Source organism: Asparagus officinalis, chromosome 5, assembly GCF_001876935.1.
Source record: "Asparagus officinalis chromosome 5, Aspof.V1, whole genome shotgun sequence".
NCBI classification, from domain to species: domain Eukaryota; kingdom Viridiplantae; phylum Streptophyta; class Magnoliopsida; order Asparagales; family Asparagaceae; genus Asparagus; species Asparagus officinalis.
In genome coordinates, this window is record NC_033798.1 from 91,279,969 (window position 1) to 91,300,989 (window position 21,021).

General features: G+C 41.8%; 1 protein-coding gene across 3 annotated transcripts; it reads left to right on the forward strand.

Moving 5' to 3' along the window:
* LOC109840157 (sucrose synthase 2-like) lies at window positions 16,954-20,990 on the forward strand. Of its 3 annotated transcripts, none has more exons than XM_020408686.1 (5): window positions 16,954-17,085; window positions 19,727-19,867; window positions 19,987-20,116; window positions 20,505-20,653; window positions 20,738-20,990. In XM_020408686.1, the coding sequence occupies exons 2-5, from the start codon at window positions 19,776-19,778 to the stop codon at window positions 20,973-20,975; spliced, it is 609 nt and encodes a 202-aa protein (XP_020264275.1). In that variant the 5' UTR covers window positions 16,954-17,085; window positions 19,727-19,775; the 3' UTR covers window positions 20,976-20,990. The 3 variants fall into 3 exon arrangements, with proteins under 3 accessions (XP_020264275.1, XP_020264277.1, XP_020264276.1); XM_020408688.1 differs by lacking the exon at window positions 16,954-17,085 and adding an exon at window positions 17,688-17,814 and having other exon boundaries at window positions 19,729-19,867; XM_020408687.1 differs by lacking the exon at window positions 16,954-17,085 and adding an exon at window positions 17,778-17,864 and having other exon boundaries at window positions 19,729-19,867.

Here is a 21,021-nt window from a genome sequence, read left to right on the forward strand (position 1 = left end):
GATTCTCGTGAAAAGTTTGATTAATCATTGGCTAGAACTCCAAGTAATTAACTTGAGAACGAATTCTGTCAAATAGAGAAAGGGAGGGAAAAAAAAAACTGACTCTTCAATTTCCAAACAGCGAGGCACGAATCCAATGCTAGCTAGAAGATAAATGGTCCGATTGCTCAATTTTCCATTCTCTCGATCGGACGAGACCTTATTCCAAAATCCTATTTATGTGCAATTCACAGTAACTAACACGGATCAAATGATGTCCCTAAAATCAAAATTTTTTTATGACTAAGAATTCCTAAGCTGACCTCAAACGTGAAATAATGTCAATTAGGGATCAGAAACCGTTGAAAATTTCGTAAACTACATTGGCTGATAGAGTAAAAAGTCAAAAAAAATATTGATAGGGTTACTGTGTCATGTTTCCCTCGCATGAATATTCCATTTTTTTTCTCGTTACGAGTTTTGATTTGTCACAATTCAAATCTATCACTCTATCGTTAAATCCTTTGAAATTTAGACGAGTTTTGTGAAATTTAGCTAAAATAAATGACTTGGTATAAGTGCCGACATTTTATAGCCTACAATTATAGTTATAATTTAACTGTCACTTACATGTATTAAATCATTGCAATTGTTATTACATGTAAGTACACTTGCAACAATTTAGGGCCTGTTTGGATTTGTAGGGGGTGAAGGGAAGTTAAGGGAAACTGAGAGAAGGGAAGGGAAGGGAAGAGAGTTCTCTTCCCCTTGGTTACACCCCAATTTAGGGGGTAACAAATTTTATAGTATTAGGGGGTGAACCAAGGGGAACTAGGGTGAATTAACTTCACCTCCTAAGTGTTCCCAAACAAGGTGAATGGAGGTGAATGGTTCCCCTAACTTCACTTCACCCTCATTGTAGGCATCGAAAATTGCCTATAGGTCTCCACGAACGGTTCAGTGTTAAAGAGCGACGATGAACGTCACTATCCGATCCACAGGAGTTCGATTGACGTCGATGAACGATTGAAGTGAATCGACGAACTACGTGAGATGATAGGATTTCGGAACAACGAAGACCCGGACCAATCGGGAACCCAGCACTGTTCACAAAAAGGACAACGCCCTTCGTACCTCGACCACTCTACAGATAATCCAACCACCAGAGCGGATCGAACTCTTCGTCAAGCATCCAACGCACTTGGAATCACTCAAATCCGAGTTCAGACGAAGAATTTATGGCGAAAACAATCGAATGCACCTCAACGGAGCGTCTCAGGCTGAACTGGGACACCCGGGGTGTCTCGGGAAAGTCGGAACACCCCAGGGGTGTCTAGGCTTTTCCTAGACACCCCAGGGGTGTCTAGGCACCCTAGGTGCAATCCGAGTTCGGACGAAGAATTTACAGCGGAAGCGGACGAATGCACCTCAACGGAATGTCTCGGAAATTCCAAAACACCCCCAGGGGTGTCTCAGAAATTCCGAGACACCCCAGGGGTGTCTCGGAAATTCCGAGACACCCTAAGGGTGTCTAGGAAAAGCCTAGACACCCCTGGGGTGTCTCAGAAAATCCGAGACACCCCAAGGGTGTCTCGGAAATTCCGAGACACCCTAGGGGTGTCTCGGATTTTCTGAGACACCCCAGGGAGGTGTCTAGGCTTTCCTCAGACAAACACGCCCAGGGGTGTCTAGGCGGGCCCTAGGTGCCATCATTGCCTATAAATAGGAACCTTAGGCCTCACTTTTGGAGGATGCTGGATTTTTGGAGAGTTGGCGAAGCCCTGCTGCAGTGAAGAGTGGTCGAGCGCTTCAACAGAGGAGAGGTCTTCATCAGATTCTTCATCACCCGTGCCCGTTCCTTAGTATTACCCTTCGCCGGTAATCCTAAGAAGAGCAGATATCTCGTTTTAGCCGAGATAGACGCTTCAGGCTTCTAGATCTCACGCGGATCGACGAAGCTCTGTCCGATTTTTCCGGAACAGATCTGAGTGCCAGGTAGTCCACGGATATTGACGTCCCCATCACAGGCAAAAGACCCACGCAAGCAGAAGACCGATAAACGATCTCTGCGTTTGTTTGGACGAGAGTTGTAACTTTTTTTGTTTTCATTGTGTAAGAGTCTTATAAAAAGACCATCTTTTTTTGTTTCATTGTAACGATTGAAGTTGTAATGAATACAGCAATGAATACAACAATTTTCGACGCAAACAAGCTGGCGACCATAGTGGGAGCCAACGGCCTCGCTGCCGAGGCCGTCGTGATGCAACCGGCATTCAAGATCCGGGTGAATGAAGAGATCGAATACGAGTTCGATCAACAAAAGTTTGAAGAGTACCTCTCTTCCTCCTCCTCCAGATCCGCCTCTCCGAACAGGCGCAGGAAGGCATCCTCTTCCAGAAATGTTCGCGGGACCTTCGGCTCGAAGATCCAAGATCCCATTACCGCCGCTGCGCCCGCACCACGCGACGATCCCACGTCGTCCAACGTGGTCGAGACCGCAGATCCGGACTTCTCCTCCGCCGAGGAGATGGCTACTGAAGACGCTCCAGCATTGTCAAAGAGAGCACGCCAAAGACGGCGTCAACGCCTTGCTCGTCAGCTGGCCAAGGCTTTGGAGCCGATGGACGGGATCCGCTATAATGTGGATCTAAAATCCAGGCAGCGCCGGGAACAACAACGGCGAACAACCAACTCCTCCTCCAAGACAGAAACGAACGAATGGGTTCGTGTCAAGAGGACCCGCTCCACCCTCGAGGAGCGAATCAAGAAGCGTCGAGCATTGCTCGCACATGCCCGAGCCCTTTTGCAGAAAGCGAAAGAAATGCAGAGGGAAGAGGCAGTTAAGAGATCGCCGAGATCCAGATTCGGCCTTCGTCAACTTTAGATCCCGAACCTCCGGTAAAGCCCTACCGCAGCATGGATTTCCCCAAGTTCAGGATTTCTCTGAAGGATCGTATCGGTACCCTACCCGAGAATCGAGGAAAAGCGCTTGTTAAGGAAAGCTGGAGATCGTTGAAGGAGCTTCGAGCCAACATTCGGACTGGGGGTCGTACGCGACCTCCTAACGAATTGATTTCCGCAACGGCCCGCTGGGCGGTGTGTACAGAAAATCAGGAGCCCGTTAAAGTTTCACCCTCACAAAGGTGTGATTCCCAATGTGTGACTCTTGCAGACGCCAACAAGGCAATGTTTACTCAGAAGAAAACACGTCAGACAGACGAACGCGTTATACCTGAGAACCCATGTGAGCAGCCGATAGGTTACTCCGACCGCAGCGTCGATGAGTTGTACTATCAGGCTGAGAGAAGTACCCGGGAAGCGGACTCTTACTGTCCGTGTATCAAAATTATCAGGGCAGTATTATCAACGTGTAGCTGCCCCAAGACCGCTCCGCAGAGGGTCTCGATATTCGAGAGAATCTTCGATGGAACGACGAAGCCCAAATCAAGGCGTTTCCACCAAAGAGGATCGGTTGCTCGAGATGATGAATTCCCAGAAGTTACCATCAACATGGTCAACAAGGGAAAATCTCCAATTGTTTCAAGTGGTTCCGACCCTAATTTCTCTCCAGGAAGCAGAGTCAATTCGGGAATAGCTCAGCTTCAGCTAGAAGCCGTCGGATATAACGATTACCCGGGGATCTATGAAGGAATCCATTCCGATGACGAACTCTCAGATTCTTATTCCGCACTCGCCTCCGACGATACAACGTCTAGTATAGGACAAGCTCGAGAAGTGTTCATGATCAACACCGAGTAAATAGCCAAAATCATTGAGGATGCTCTAGCCAAGCAGAAAGAAGCATTCAAAATCGAAATGGAAATGGCTATGCAGGAGATAAAACAAATGCACGACCAACAAATCCGAGCTTTGTCGAATCAGCTAGTTGAATCGAGCCGTCGCACCCAGAACGCCGTAGTTGATAGCGATCCGGAAGTGGACGAAATCATCATGGCCGACGCACCGCCCAAAAATACTGGGGGTGGCCCCACTAAAAATAACGACGCTGGGGGTGGACCCACCAATGATGATAACACTGGGGGTGGCCGTATTATTCCTCTCGAAAATTGTCCAAAGCAGGATATAGATGAGGCCGAAAAGATGAAGGATCTCGAAAGAAAAATGGACGCCCTGATGTCTGCTCGAGAGGTGAAGAAGACCGGCATTCCGTGTCCTTACCCGAAAGAATGGGATTCGATCCCGTATCCGGTGAAATTCAACCTGATCAACTTCACGCCGTTCGACGGGAAGGGCTCGCCCACTCAGCATCAAATCTACTTCAAGTCCCACTTGGGCACGATCTCTGGCAATGAAGCCTTGATGGTTCGGTCATTTGTCGGCACCCTTCGCGGGCCTGCCTTCGATTGGTATCGACGTCTTAAATTTGGAAGCATCAACAGCTGGGAGGACCTAGAGAGCATGTTCCTCACTCATTTCTTCGATGATGATGCTGAAGTGTCGATCAGGACACTCTTCGATGAGAAACAAAAAGACGGAGAGTCGGTGGATACCTTCATCAAACGCTTCCGCAATCGGGCAATGAACTGCAAGGATCCCATCACGGAGGAATTCATCTTGCAGACTTGTCATAACAATTTGTCCATTAACATCTTGGATGTTATGGGAGTAGAGCCGCTCAAGACATGGAAGGATTTGAAGGCCCGAGGAGAGCAAGTCGAACGATTCCTCAAAAGGAAGAAGGCCGAGAGGAGCCAACCGATGGCTAATTCTCCGAACTCGAACTTCGCCTCTCGTGATAGGGGCAAGGCACCTGCAGCGGCTGTTGATCAAACGTCAAAACAGCAGTCCCGAAGACAGCAGAAGACTTCGGATCAAAAGGCCCAGAAAGAGTACTCGTTCAAGGACGAAGACGTTCCCGCCATCTTCGAGTCTCTTCTCGAAAACAACAAAATCAAGCTCCCGCCCATCACGAATCAGGAGGAAGCTGAAAATACTACGGATCCAAAGTACTGCGCGTACCACAGGAGGATCCTTCATCCCACCAAGGCTTGCTTTACTTTAAAGAATAGCATCCAAACCTTGGTTGAAGCCGGCGTCATAACGCTAGGGTAAGCCAAATGAGAATCGTAACACTCCGAAGAGTATACGAGTATAAACTGCTTCTCAATCCTCCAATCGGTATATGAGGTTAAACTGTTCCCTGATACTCCAATAGGTATATGAGTCTAAACTGTTTCCTACCGTTGACGGGAAGTTCCTGGAGAATTTTCATATGTAATATTCTTAAGGATAACCCGATCATGTAACCGAATGCAATGATAAACCCAGTTTCGCGAAGAAACTGGGGGTGGATGATTCATGTAACGGGAAGTTCCCAGAAGAATACTATATGTAATTTTCTTAAAAGGGATAAACACTAAACCCCACTGTGATTTGTATGAGTCAACACTCTCGATGTGATTTGTACTCCTACTCTCACTGTCTACCTGGTCCAACCTTCATACAGTTAGAACCACAATCAAAATCCCCTCTTGATTCCTCCAATGAACGAGAGGTCCACTTTCAAATCGAGTGATCAAACCTTCCTACAGTTAGGGTCATTTCAAACTCCTGCTTGGTCAAACCTTCATACAGTTAGGACCACAATCAAAATCCCCTCTCGATTCCTTCCATGAACGAGAGGTCCACTTTGAGCGATCAAGCCTCTCGATTCCTTCCATGAACGAGAGGTCCACTTTTAAATTGAGCGACAAAGCCTATAAAAGGTAAGATCGTCTCAGACCCCCCACTTCCACTGCCTCCTTGGTCAAACCTATAAAAGTTAAGGCTAAAGCCAGAATCCCCTCTCGATTCCTTCCATGAACGAGAGGTCCACTTTCAATTCGAGTGATCAAACCTTCCTACAGTTAGGGTCATCTCAAACCCCTGTTTGGTCAAACATTCCTACAGTTAGGACCAAAACCACAATTCACTCTCGATAAACGAGAAATTCATCTTTAGTTCGGTAATCAAACCTTCCGACAGTTAGGATTATCCGAATCTTTTCGATTCTCGAAGTGGAGATCCCACTCTCAGTTTCACCTTTCCGGATTCTGGAGGTGGAGATCCCACCTCGAGTCTCCTTTCCAATTGAAGAGAGAATATAAAATTCTTCTTCTTCATTTTCGGGAGATAGAATATAAAATTCTTCCTCTCCCATTTCGGGTTCGTCTTTGCCCCAAGAGAAGACACCACCTTTTTCAAATCCCAAAATCTGTGCCTCACAGGTACATAGGAAGTTTATCCCGAATCCTAAGCAGGGATAAGTCTGCGCCTAACACGCGCTGCCGGTTTAGTCTTTTTCCGCACAAAAAGACACCAGAGTTCGATTCTGGGGTATTCTATCCTGAAACCTAAGCAAGGATAAGTCTGCGCCTAACCCGCGCTGCCGGTTAGTTCTTAACCGTTGAAAAGAACATCCGTCCACATATTCAACATTGTGGCAGGTTGTTATTAATAACACCAAAATCCATGCCTTACACGCATGGGGAATTTCATCCTGAATCCTAAGAAAGGATATGCCGACGCCTAACACGCGTCGCCGGTTTAGTCTTTTACCGATTGAAAAAGACACCAGAATACCAGTCTGGGGTATTTTTATCCCGAAGCCTAAGTAGGGATAAGTCAGCGTCTAATACACGTTACCGGGTAGCCTATTCCCGTAAGAAATGGCAAAGTCTATGTATTCAAAATCATAGCATTAAGTCTAAGAGAAACAATTCTCTTAGCACAACGTTACATGTGAAACAGGTTTTAATAATTCACATGCTAGCCCGATTCAAACGGTAATCGGTAAAGGCGCGTCAAACCCGTTGATGGCTGGGGGTTTGTTCAACATTGTGGTAGGTTGTTATTAATAACGCCAAAATCCGTGCTTCACACGCGCGGGGAATTTTATCCCGAAGCCTAAGCAGGGATAAGTCAACGCCTAACACGCGTTGCCGGTTTAGTCTTTTACCGATTGAAGAAGACACCAGAATCCGAGTCTGGGGATTTTTATCCTGAATCCTAAGTAAGGATAGGTCAGCGCCTAACACGCGTTGCCGGGTAGTCTATTCCCGTGAGAAAGACGAAGTCTACGTGTTCAATGTTGTAGCACTAAAAGAGTTAACTCTTTTAGCACAACGTTATGTGCAGAACGGATCTAAACAATCTGCATGCTAGCCCGACTCAAACGGTAGTCGGTAAAGGCTCATCAAACCCGTTGATGACTGAGAATTTGCCAAAAATTCTATAAGTGCGAGTCATTGATGCATCAGCTCTGTTAGTTGGTGTCGTGACTCTTAGGGATAAGATCCACAAATGCAGATGAATCAGCTTTAACAGTTGGTCCTGCAACCCCGAAACTTGGGACCGCCGTGCTCCAATACCTTAAGAGCTTAAACTGTGTATACTCCAGTAAACGTACGAGTATAAACTGTGTCAACGTTCGACGTTCGAAACCCTAGGGTCAACGCCGGTCAACGCGTAACCCTAGGTCAACACCAGTCAACGCGTAACCCTAGGTCAACGTCAGTCAACGTATTGCAACCAAAGTCAACGTTTGACGATTCAAAACCCTAAGGTCAACGCCGGTCAACGCCAGTCAACGCGTTGCGACCAAAGTCAACGTTTGACGATTCGAAACCCTAGGGTCCACGCCGGTCAACGCGTAACCCTAGGTCAACGCCAGTCAACGCGTTGCGACCAAAGTCAACGTTTGACGATTCGAAACCCTAAGGTCAACGCCGGTCAACGCGTAACCCTAGGTCGACGTCAGTCAACGCGTTGCGACAAAAAGTCAACACACGGTGATCTGAAACCCTAAGTCAGCACAATGTGACGAAGGTAGTTCAAAGTCAACTCAATGACACGAGCCAAACTCAATTCATCAGCTGCAGACTCGAGACTCCGACAACGGCCAAGCGATAAACGCAGCGCCGGAAGAACTTCGGTTATTCGTCAAAGCATCGAATAGACCGAAAATCGAAGGAGCCAAGAGTTGAAGCTAACTACAGGTCCTTACACCGACTGAAGGCTAGACCAATCACATCCAAAGTATTCCAGCCTCTTCTATAAAAGTAACGAGTCCGGAACGCTTTGGAGGGGGTATCTGTAGGCATCGAAAATTGCCTATATGTCTCTACGAACGGTTCAGTGTTAAAGAGCGACGATGAACGTCACTATCCGATCCACAGGAGTTCGATTGACGTCGATGAACGATTGAAGTGAATCGACGAACTACGTGAGATGATAGGATTTCGGGATAACGAAGGCACGGGCTAATCGAGAGCCCCACGATGTTGCAAAAAGAACAACGCCCCCTAGACACCCCAGGGGTGTCTAGGCGCCCTAGGTTCCCTCATTGCCTATAAATAGGAACCTTAGGCCTCACTTTTGGAGGATCTGGATTTTTGGAGAGTTGGCGAAGCCCTGCTGCAGTGAAGAGTGGTCGAGCGCTTCAACAGAGGAGAGGTCTTCATCAGATTCTTCATCACCCGTGCCCGTTCCTTAGTATTACCCTTCGCCGGTAATCCTAAGAAGAGCAAATATCTCGTTTTAGCCGAGATAGGCGCTTCAAGCTTCTAGATCTCCTCGCGGATTGATGAAGCTCTGTCCGATTTTTTCGGAACAGATCTGAGTGCCAGGTAGTCCACGGATATCGACGTCCCCGTCACAGGCCAAAGACCCACGCAAGCAAGAGACGATAAACGGATCTTGCGTTTATTTTCAAGAAAGTTGTAATTTTTATTTTTGTTATTTGAATTCATTTGTAAACGATTAAAGTTCTAATGAAATCAATGATGAAGGCAACTTTCGATGAAAACACTCATTCCGCTCAATCCAAACAAGCCCTAAGTTCAGCTTTAAAACTTTACACTGTTGTTGTTGTTGTTGTTTAACTTAGAACTTCGTGCAGATCCTTAATTGGACAGACCCGAAACATTTTATTTCAGCTGGTTTCTCTAGACTTTTCTTCCTTTTGTGCTAACTGCTCTTCTATGTAGGTTCTCCAACTCGCGAGGCCGCTGATAAGACTTTGTCTCCCAAATAGCAAGCAGCAGTTGTCTCTCTCCCCGAGCCAACGCCGGTAACGACTACTTCTTTACCAGAAGAATCCCCCCCCCCTCCGCTAACGATTTCTCTTAAGTCTGCGGGAACGGAGAGTGTGCTGAGTTCAGCCCAGGTAGGGGCGCTCATGATTCTTCCTTCAAGTTTAAGGGGCTGTTTGGTGGTTGTTGGTAAAGTTGTGTATTTATGACACAAGTTGGAAAGTTGTTGTCCACATCATCAATTTCACTTTTATACTTTTCTTTGTTTGTTTTTGATTTCATTGGAATCATAAATTGTTTGTTTGGTTTGCAAATGTAATTTTTAATTGTTTGTTTGGAAAGTGTAAAATGTGGTTCCTACTCAAATGATTATATTGGTTGAAATTATTTTTTATTATTTTTTTCTGACTTCAATGTCAGATTTCTCCTAAAATCATGTCTTTTTTTTTTTTATGAAATCACTTTACAAGCCACATCAGCATATGAAATCACTTTACACTATTTTCACAACTACAAACAAACAATTAAAAGTGATGAAAGCTGACATTAAGACCCATTTTTTTACATTTTCCATCCTTTTACATGGTAAAAACATACAACCAAACAACCCCTAAACAAAAAGGAGATACAAGGGGTGACATATGGTCAACCCCGTAAAAACATAGCTTACACCATGTAACCATTGCGTTGGGAAACAACCTTTCATTCTAATGTGATGGAGTTCAATCTATCATCGACATTTTGATGAAAATTCAAGTCTGAATTAAAAAAATACTGGGATTGTAATTTCTAGCTCCGTTTGCCGCCAACTTGTCCGCTGCGACTTTTGCTTTCCTATAAACGTGATGAATAACAAAAGACATGACAGATAATAAATTCATGGTCTCCTTCCACAGAAAATAATATTGCAATTGAGGGGGAGACGAATTCATTATCAGATTAATCAAGACAAGGAATCTACTTCAATTTCATCTTGAGAACACTGTTATTGTTTGGTTATACTTACAATTTCTCATTAAATTTGTTTTCATTTTTAATAAATGGAAAACAATTGTAGTTGGTTTTCTGGAATTCTTATAAATTTTTAATATAAGAAAAAGTAGTGTTACGAGTTGTCTGTGATAAATGAGGAAGAAATATCGAGCAGGAAGGCTTAATTGTATTCCTTCATGATCCGTAAATATATACAAGTTATATTGTTCAAATATAGTATGAAATAATATAATTATTCCAGCATATTCTCAATCTTAATAAGGTATATAATCTCCTATACAATGTATGAATAAGAATAATATCTAACCATATATTCCTAACACCCCCCGTCAAACTCATGGTGGATCAAACACCGAGAGTTTGTAAAGTAGAAATTTGTGACGCTTGGAGGTGTGAGCTTTGGTGAAAAGGTCAGCAAGCTGAAGCTCAGAAGAAACATATGGTAGAGAGATCACCTTAGTCTTTGAAAAATGATGCCGTATGAAATGACAATCAATCTCAATGTGTTTTGTGCGCTCATGAAACACTGGATTGGTGGTAATCTTTATTGCACTTTGATTGTCGTAATAGAGAGGTGTCGGGAAGAGACAATCAATGCCCGTGTCACTAGAAGCCGTCGCAGCCAAATAATCTCAGAGGTAGTATTAGACATAGCTCGATACTCCGCTTCGGCACTAGATTTTGAGACGACATCTTGCTTCTTAGCTCGCCATGATATTAGAGTATAACCAAGAAATACACAAAAACCGGTAATAGATTGACGATCGCTAATGTCACCGGTCCAGTCTGAATCAAAGAAGGCACGAGGTTGTAGCTTTGATGTGGAAGAGAACACAAGAGCTCTAGATAAAGTGCCACGAAGATAGCGTAGAATACGAAGTATAACAGCGTCGTAAACTGAGGTAGGAGACTGAACACATTGACTCACGACATGGACAACGTAAGCAATGTCTGGTTGAGAAATAGTGAGATACACCAAAGCACCACCAATTTCACGATACCGAGTGGGATTTTCCAAAGGTTCTCCTATATCAGGTGCTAGTTTTTGATGATGCTGAATAGGTGTATTGGCGATCTGATCATCAGTCAACTCAACTCAAGCCAAAAGATCAGAGATGTATTTTTGTTGAGAGAGAAGATATCCTCGTGGCCCATATGCAACTTCGAGTCCCAGAAAATATCGAAGATGCCCTAGATCTTTCATTTAAAATTTTTAATGTAGAGAAGTCTTCACAGTATTCAAAAATAAAGGATCACTGCCAGTAATGACCATATCATCAACATGAAGAAGAAGAATAGTGCGTCCTTGACTAGAGGTATGAACAAACATCGCATGATTGACCTCACTTTGAATAAAGCCCATATTAAGTACCGCAGAGCTGAACTTCTCAAACTAAGCTCGAGGAGCTTGTTTTAGGCCATATAATCCACAGCGAAGATGACAAACTTATCCTGACAAATGAGGCAGACCTTACATATAAACTTCTTCGTGAAGATCACCATGAAGAAAGTCATTCTTCACATCAAGCTGATAGAGATGCCACTGTTGAGCAGCTGCAACAGCAATAAGAGCTCAAACCGATGTCATCTTAGCCACAGGAGAAAAAGCCTCCTTATAATCAATCTCATATTCTTGGGTGAAGCCTCAAGCAACTAGACGAGCCTTCTACCGATCTATGGTACCATCTGAACAGGTTTTAATTTTATACCCATTTGCAACTATTTGGGACTTTGCCTGGAGGTAATAAGACAAGATCCTAGGTACCAATCTTTTGAAGGGTGGTTATCTCTTCTTCCATAGCTGATCGCCACTCAGGAGAAGAAGCAGCCTGACGGTAAGATGTATGCTCATGATGCAGATGAATGACTGTAAAGAAGGCATGAAAAGCAGGAGTAAAAGATGAAGAAAGACAACCAAAGAATTGTTTTGCCTTACGAATACAGAGATGCTAGCGACGATCAGCTAGTGAGAAATCATCATTTGGGGTCGAGTTTGAATGGTCAGCAGGTGAGACTGGAACATGTACACTTTGGTGATTGTCAGAGGATGGAGATGGAGGTGATGAATCTACTAGAATCGAAGGTGTGGTAAGCTCAAGAAATGAAAGGTTAACGGAAGTAGGTGATGTATTATTGTCATTGAGGGACTGTCTAGAGTAATATGGAATATACTCCAAAAAGGTCACATCTCGGGAAATGCAAATTCACTTTTTAATTGGATCATAACAACAATATCATTTATGCTCAAGACTGTATCCAAGAAAAACATAAATCGCAGAACGAGGAGATAATTTATCTCTTTCATGATATGGTAATAGAACTAGACAAGTACAGCCAAACACGCAAAGATATGAATAAGAAGGACGCCGGGACGTTAATTTTTCAAATGGTGATATGACAGAAAGAACTGAAGAGGACATCAAATTGATGAGATACACAGCTGTAGCAACAACATCAATCCAAAATTGTTTAGGCATGGAGCTAGAAATGAGTAGTGATCTTGTAGTCTCCATAATATGATGGTGTTTTCTTTCTGAAACACCATTTTGCTGATACATAAGGACATGAAAGCTGTAAGAGAGTACCATGATCAGTTAGAATATGATGAAACTCATGAGAGATATATTCACCACCAGAATCAGATCGAAAGGTCTTAATTGTAGTGTCAAATTGGGTTTTGATCATAGTAGTTAAATCTTTATAGATTTTAAATAGAGATGAGAAGTGATGCATAAAATAAACCCAAGTGTAATGAGAAAAATAACCAATAAAGATAACATAATATTTATTACCATTACAAGACGTTAAGGAGGCTGGACCCCAAACATCCGAATGAACGAGTTGAAAAGGAAAGCTGCTTTGAGACTCACTAATAGGATAAGGTTTAGTGACTTGTTTAGATAGTTTATATCTCATACAAGTATACAGACTTAAAATAGAACAACTACCTAAGATACCATTATTTGTGAGCATACGGAGATGATCAGTAGATAAATGACCTAATCGATGATGCCAAAGCCTGTGGAAAAAGCATCATCGCAAGTGGTGACAGAGTGTACGGCTGCGGAATGGGTGATAGAAGTGGATGATAGTATTACATGATCCATAATGTAAAGTCCATCACGCCTATGTCTCTGACCAATCAAGGTTCCGGTCTGACGATCCTGCACATAACAAGAAGTAGAGTCAAAAACCACAATACAATTATGATTAGTTATTTGACTAACTAAAAGTAAGTTCAATGAAAGATGAGTTATGTGTAAAACAGATGGAATAGATAAGCGACCAGTAATAGATCCCTTATGTGTAGCAGAGAGAGAAGAGCCGTTTGCTGTAAAAACATTGACTTGAGTAGGTAAAGGTGATGGAGAGGATAAAACAGATGCATGTAGTGTCATATGAAATGAAGCATCAGAGTCCAGTATCCTAATATTTTTTGGTATACCTGTGGGACTAGAGGTAGTGGAAAAGTATGACCAGAGGTACCAAACGGAGAGGGTGTAAGGACACTTGGAGCAACAACTGGAGAGGAGATAGAGGTTCCCTACCCTTAAAGCATCTGGATCAATTTTGACACAGAAAGAGTAACACTCGAAGTAGATTCCTCAGGAGCACCAGAGAAAGCAAACTGGTTTGTAGAATACTCATCAACAAAAACTTTAGCACCAGAAATTGCCACAGTAGTAGTCGATCGTTGACGAGGATATCAGTTTTTAGTTTGTTTTCGCTTAAAACAATTTTGGATGATATGTCCAGGACGACGACAATACCAACAATAATTATTCATTTGTTTGTTAGAAGAGACTGATGGTGCAAAGACAGTTACCAAAGATGACTATGATACAAATGGTTGTTGAGCAACCAGAGCACCTTGAATAGAAGTAGTCTTTGTGTTTAGCACATGTTGGCGAGTCTCTTCAGCGATGATTTCGGCCAAGGCATCATCAAGAGTTGGTAGTGGTGACTGATGAAGAATTTGACTGCGTAATGACTCATACTCAGATCGCAGATGCATCAAGAATTGAAATAGTCGATGTTGATCGTGAACACGATGCTGCTTGGTGGCACATGCACAAGCCGCACAAGTTTGACACAAAGGTTCCTCCATTATTGAAAGTTGGCGCCATTGAGCATGCATAAAATTATAAAATTCTTGGATGGATCGCTCATCTTGTTGAGCAAGAGAGAGTTCTTGGTAGACAAAATATGAGTAGGCATGACTAGATTGTTGATAAAGTCCTTGCAATTGGCGCCACATGGCAAGTGCAGTCTGAAGACTAACAAGCTGCATGCGGATGTCAATCTCTATGGAGGAAGAAATAATGCCACGTGCTCGGCGGTCTGCAAGAGCCCATGCCTCTGTTTGCTTAGCATCAGTTCCAGATTCAGGAGGCGGTGTGCCATTAATATGACTTGTGAGATCGAGAGCATAAAAAAGAAGTTGCACAGAAATCGACCACTCACGGTAATTGGTCCTTGTGAATTTCACATCAAGCCGAGGAAACTTCTCAATAATATTTGCAGCCATGTTTAAAAGTAGAACCCGAAGGTTAAAAATAGAACCCGAAGGTTAGAATGAAACCCGAATGTTTAAAATGAACCCAAAGGTTAAAAATAGACCCCGAATGTTAGGATGGAATCCAAAGGTTTAAAATAGAACCCGAATGTTAGAATGAAACTCGAAGGTTAGGATGAAACCCGAAGGTTTAAAATAAAACTAACCCGAAGGTTAAAATGAACCTGAAGGTTAGGATTGGTCTCTTTTTTGAGTAGAATAATAGAATATATATATTCAAACTAGGGTTGCTCGTGCCTCTTCCTCCTCTCAGAAATCTAGTAACCAGGCCCAACAAACAAAAAAGGCCCAAACCCAATAAAAAAAAAGCATCAACAGATGCCCAACAAATGCTCTCTCTCAACCTTCGATCTCGCCGAAAAATATTGAAGAGATTCGGCAACGTTCTAGGGCAGTTCTAGGCGACAAGAGTCACCAGATGCCCAACAAAAGCAGCAGCGGCGGCAAGAGTCCGCCCGCGGATCGTTCTTAGGCGGTTCTAGGTGGCGACAAGAGTCGGATCTAGGGCGGTGACTGCTGGAATCCGACGACGGCAGAACAGCGGTCGAGGTTGAGATCGACGGACGACCACGAGGTCGACAACGACGAGGTGAGAATGACGATGACGGCCCGAGAGAACACCGAGCAGCTTTCCGACTTGGTCGGACTTGGAGGCTGATGCTGAAATTAGGGTTTTGAGACTAGAGTTTAATTGATTTGATCAATTGGATGGTTATGATTGATTTGAGAACCTTGCTCTGATACCATGATAGACGAGGAAGAAATATTGAGTAGGAAGGCTTAATTGTATTCCTTCATGAACCGTAAATATATACAAGTTACATTGTGCAAATATAGTATAGAATGATATAATTATTCCAACATATTCTCCATCTTAATAAGGTATATAATCTCCTATCTCCTAGACAAGGTATGAATAAGAATAATATCTAACCATATATTCCTAATAGTCTGAAGAAAATTGGAAAGTCCTTTTAGGAAAGGGAAGGAAGGGGAAGGAAGGGGAAAAATTCATTTCCTTCCCTTTTCCTTCATTACCCCGAATTTGGAGTGTAACATTTTGGCAGAAATTTTGCCCAATTCCTCTACTCTATCCTCTTAAATGTAACTTCCAAACAATGTTAAAATTATATTTCTCCTCCCCTCCCTATGCTCCATCCAAAGAGACCATTATAGATAAATGCCCTGTTTGGACGGAGGGTAGAGAGGGGGAGGGGAAGAGAAATGAGGCTTTCACCTTATTTGGGAGTTTTTTTAAGGAGGGTAAATAGGAGGAAGGAAGGGGAAAAGAGGGTAAAATTGCTTGGTTTTCTTTCCCCCCCGATTTGGGCGGTAGAGGAGGGTAAAGGAGGGTAAAGGGATGTAATGACATTCTTACCCCTATCAAAACAAATAAAAGGGCTGATGTGTTATTAGTATAAAGTCATTTATGTAAATTTACATATATTTACTTCCTTTCACCTTCATTCACCTTACTCAACTCCCATATTTACTTCCTTTCACCTTCATTCACCTTACTCAACTCCCAAACAACATATTACAATTCTCTTTCCTTTCCTTCCCTTCCCTTCCCGTTATTTACCTTTCCTTCCCTTCCCTTTGGGCTTGTTTGGATTGAGGGGAATGAGGGTGAAGGGAAGTTAGGGGAACCATTCACCTCTATTCACCTTGTTTGGGAACACTTAGGAGGTGAAGTTAATTCACCCTAGTTCCCCTTGGTTCACCCCCCAATAGTATAAAAATTGTTACCCCCCAAATTGGGGTGTAAGAGAATCTCCAACAGCTTCCCCATCTTCTTGAAATACTCAAATTTGGGGAATATAGAGTTTTTTTTTGGTCCAACAGATTCCCCATCCTATTCTCCAAAATAGGGAAGGAGGAGAAAAAATAGGGAGTCTTCCCCAAATCTGCAGCATTCTCCAAATTTTTGGGGAGAGCTTTATTGTTGTAATAAATGCGATTTTTCAAAATGGGGAAGCTGTTGGAGTTGGAGCAAAAATAATTTGGAGAATATGACTTTTGTTTCTTCATTTTGGAGAAAATTTTGGGGAAGCTATTGGAGATGCTCTAACCAAGTAGAAGTGAACTCCCTTCTCTTCCCTTCACTCAGTTTCCCTTAACTTCCCTTCACCCCCTACAAATCCAAACAAGGCCTTAGTAAACTCCCAAACACACCAAAAAGTACAAAAAGAGTTTTACTCCCGCTTCCCAATTCTCTAGAGGGAAAGAAAGAGAGGCCGTTACACTTTTCGTGCAGGGTAGAGAGAGACCGGCGTCCATGTTCTGGACCAATGACGGTTTCAGAAATGGACGTCTCAAACCCCGAAATAGTTCTCGACACTCGTCACTCAGCGATACACCGACGAGTTTCTCTTCTGAGTATATATAAAGAGGACCTCTGGCTCTCATTCTCATCGCCCCCCTCTCTCTTTTCTCTGCTTAGTTTTCTGTGATACTTAGCTCTTCGGTTCTCTCCTGCTCTTTCTTTAGCTTGGTCTTCAGCAAGGTAAATTTCTCTCTTTTCTAGCTTATTTTTACTTTGAGCCATGCATTTATGAACTTGGTTTAGTACGGAAGTTGGACTGTTTCCATTATATAATTGCTGATTAATTAAGTTATAATATTTTAAAAATCACTTCTTTTAGTTTAATTCGTTGAAGCAAAGATTTCTCTCTGATCATCAAATCCTTTAAAATTCCTTTTCTGGGTTTGTCTTTCCCCTCATGAGGCAACTTAATCCAACTCTCAAAATTTCACCTTTCAGGATTATATTCATAGCTTTTTGGGAAGTAATCTTTTTGGTGATTTTTTAACAGATCTATTTTATGTGCTAGTTTAAGTAATTCCATGCATGCAACTTTTACTCGAATGGGTTTAGTTTTGGTCTATGGTAACTGCAACAAGTTACTGAGGCTTGTGGTAAATAATTGATTATCATTGAAAACAAGTTATTTGCCCAGAAAGTTGATTGGATGGTAAGGTTTTGCTTTGCCCTTCTTAAAGCCCCCCCTCTTTTATGCGGAAACAACACAAATATTCTCAAAACTATATATTTTTTATTTTATTTGTTTACTTTACCAAAGGAGAGACTTTTCGGAAAGTGAAGGTCTCTTTCGTGGCAAATTTTAGACTTGCCTTTTAGTGGGAAAGACCCTCTTTTTAGTTCAAGTATATTCTTTATGTTGAAGCAACAAAGTTGAGTACTTCCCAGTTCATAGTTATATTCACTGCAAGGTAAAAGTGTCTGTTCATGTGGTATACTTTGATCTGGAAAGCAAAAAAGTGTAATTTTCTGGGATCTTCGTCAATTTCCAGTGCAAACTAATGGTTTTATGCTTGTAAAATAGATGTTATTATCATGGGTTTGTTTATTTAGGGAACTAAATTAGTCCTTTTTAGAAAGCAATTACTTCTAGTCCAAGTTCAACGTGATGTGATTATTGAAAAATATTCTTTCTATGCATGTAATTTTCTGCAAATACCTATGATTGTTTTGTTATATTCTTATGAGGTCTTGCTTGTTTGCTCACTATTTTAATTATCGATCTTGCAAAAAATTGCATGTTCTTCCTCTGCATGGAATTCTGTGGAAGTTCTATATACTTTTTCATTTTTAACTGAGGTGATCTTAGATTCTTAAGCGCTTGTTTTATTGTCTTAACGGTTACATGTTCTTTCTCCTCAAATTCTATGACTGGGTTATACTGTAAACGAGGTGTTCTTATTAACTCTTGTCAGATCACTTCTTTAATTATCTGTTTTCTGCATAAAATCGATGGGATTTTCTGTGACTTATTTAAACCTATTTATTTGCATTAGCAATTACTTCTAATTCAAGGTGAACATGAAGAGGGGATTAGTTTTCCTCAGCATGCATGTAGTTTCTGCAAATATCTATGCGATGCCTGTAAGATCTGGTGCGTGGTTTATTAATTATTATTCATCATTTGTGTAATCATCAGATTTGCATAAAACCGCATGTCCTTAAATTGGAAGCAAGTGTGGGGAGGTCCTGTAATTATTCTTGTTTTTTTCCCCCCTCCGCTCTCATTAACTCTTGTCGGGTCACTTGTTTAAATGTCTAGTGTTACAAAAGGACAGCGAGTTCTTTCACTGCAAATTCTATGATTTTGTGCTATATTTTCGCTAAGGTAAAATATTAGTTACCTCTTGTTAGACCAGTTGCTCACTTTTTTTGTTTGTTTTCACAAAATGCGGTAGGATTTTTTTTTGATTTATTATCTATCTTTTAATCCATTAATGAGGTTTGGTTATTCCTTAACTACAATGCTTAAATTTCCGTGGGTAAGCTTTGCGGTGTCCAAGTGTTCCAGCTATTGCCAGAAAACGCTTCTCTCATTCTCTCTCCCATACTGAGTACACGTTTCAGCTCAAGGAGGGTGTGTGAGTTGGCAGTTCTGTTTCTTCTACTAGCCCGTGGTTTTATGCAGCTGTTATCCCGTAAAGTTGAATTCCTTTGCCTCAATGAAAAACCGACATAGCAACTTTATGTTATGAGCAAGTTTGAGTTCTGAGCACTTTCAGCTAACTCCATTGTAGGCAGGAGTAGAAGGAAAAGATCCCCCCTGCCTAAGCTTCAGTACCTTTGATCTCATTTACGAGTACTTCTCTCTAGTTTTCTTAAAAAGTCTTAAGGCCTACTTGGTGTATTTCTTGTGCTCTCTTTGCTCTGATACCAAAGATTTTCTAGCGAAAGAATTTGGGTTTAGTTTCCTTTTTCTGCGTGTAGATTCTTCTGTGTTCTATTACTATTGTTATTATATTGCAGTGATATCTTAGGTGCAATTTATGGTGTTGCTATGGATTATACTTTCAAAACATTTTGGCCTTCATTAGTCAATATGGATACTCTATTTATTTTCTTATTGCCAATACAACGGCTTTCATGTTACAATCGCTTTCATGTTAACTTCAGAGTTCATGGTTTTAATTGAGTTTTTAAGTCATTTGTAATCCAATGCATGGAAGCCAATTTAGTGCAATTTCAAATCTTTCTTAGTATAGCTGTTTTATGATTTTATCCATCTCCTGTTAGTTCAAGTTTCTGGGTGTTAGTCTTCCCTCTTCTTTATTTCATTCTACCTGTTAACATTCTAATATCCTTATCTCTCATTCCTTATATTGTAGGCTTTAGGCCTGCTTAGCCTGTGGAAGGAAAGGAAAGGGAAGAAGCCATGGGTTCGTTGAGCCTTCCCCCCAATGTTCGGGATCGCCTGAGTGACACTTTGTCGGCTCACACCAACGAGTTGATTTCCCTATTCTCAAGGTCTCAATTCTGTTCTATTTTCTAGTCAAAATCCAATAAGACTTTATAATTCTTATTTTCATGGTTTACCATGAATCACTGAAATGGACTATACGCTTTTATCTCCTCTCAATTTGCAGGTTTGTAAAGCAGGGAAAAGGAATGTTGCAGCCCCATCAGCTGTTACATGAGTACAAAGCTGTCATCCCTGAAGCAGATCGCGCTAAACTCAAGGATGGGGTGTTTGAGGATGTCCTGAAAGCTGCACAGGTGCAATATAGTATCATTTTTATAATTCTATTTCACCTTTTTTTTGTTAAGTCATTTAATTCCTGTCCAAACATGGCAATATTTACCACCTAGCATTTCTCATATAACCAGGAGTTATGGATATACGATGACAAAGTCATTAACCTCCCGTCTAAGAACCACATATTCGAGATTTTTCATTTGACTGGATCATAGAATCACATATTTTTCTTTTACTTTCTTTTTGTTTTTTTGAGATTTTTTTATGTTGATGCTTTAAGAAACAATATCAGAATTTATGAGTGTTCTCTTACTTTTCTTTCAATTAGTTGCTATATGTCTTAATTTTACCATATTTTCTGCTCTTGCTTATGCCTGATCCTGTTACTATTGTCATTATTATTAACAGGAAGCAATAATTTTACCTCCTTGGGTTGCTCTTGCCATTCGTCCTAGGCCTGGAGTCTGGGAGTATGTTAGAGTTAATGTAAGTGAACTGGCTGTAGAGGAGTTAACTGTGGCCGAATATTTGCAGTTCAAGGAGGAGCTTGCTGACAGGTATTATGATCTTTATGTTATCTAGTTTTGATTTGTCAATTAAGATTAACCAACTATGAAATCTCTCATTCTTTTGTGTTTCAGCTCTCATGAGAACTTTGTTCTCGAGGTGGACTTCGAGCCTTTCAATGCTTCTTTCCCTCGTCCGTCACTTTCGAAGTCGATTGGAAATGGCGTGCAGTTCCTCAATCGCCACCTTTCCTCAAAATTGTTCAATGACAAAGAAAGCATGTGGCCCCTGCTTAATTTTCTTAGGGTGCATAGCTACAGGGGAATTGTAAGTTTACTTGCAATTATAAGGCTTTTGTTTTTAAATTGTTAGAGGACAATCATGCGTCAGTATATGTTATGCATTAATTTCTTGATGC

Excerpts from the sequence above, each read along its gene's own strand:
- LOC109840157 (XM_020408686.1), top strand. The coding sequence starts at position 19,776 with ATGGGTTCGTTGAGCCTTCCCCCCAATGTTCGGGATCGCCTGAGTGAC. Across the intron at positions 20,117-20,504 it reads ATGTCCTGAAAGCTGCACAG|GAAGCAATAATTTTACCTCC; the intron begins GTGCAATATAGT and ends TATTATTAACAG. Across the intron at positions 20,654-20,737 it reads AAGGAGGAGCTTGCTGACAG|CTCTCATGAGAACTTTGTTC; the intron begins GTATTATGATCT and ends TTTGTGTTTCAG.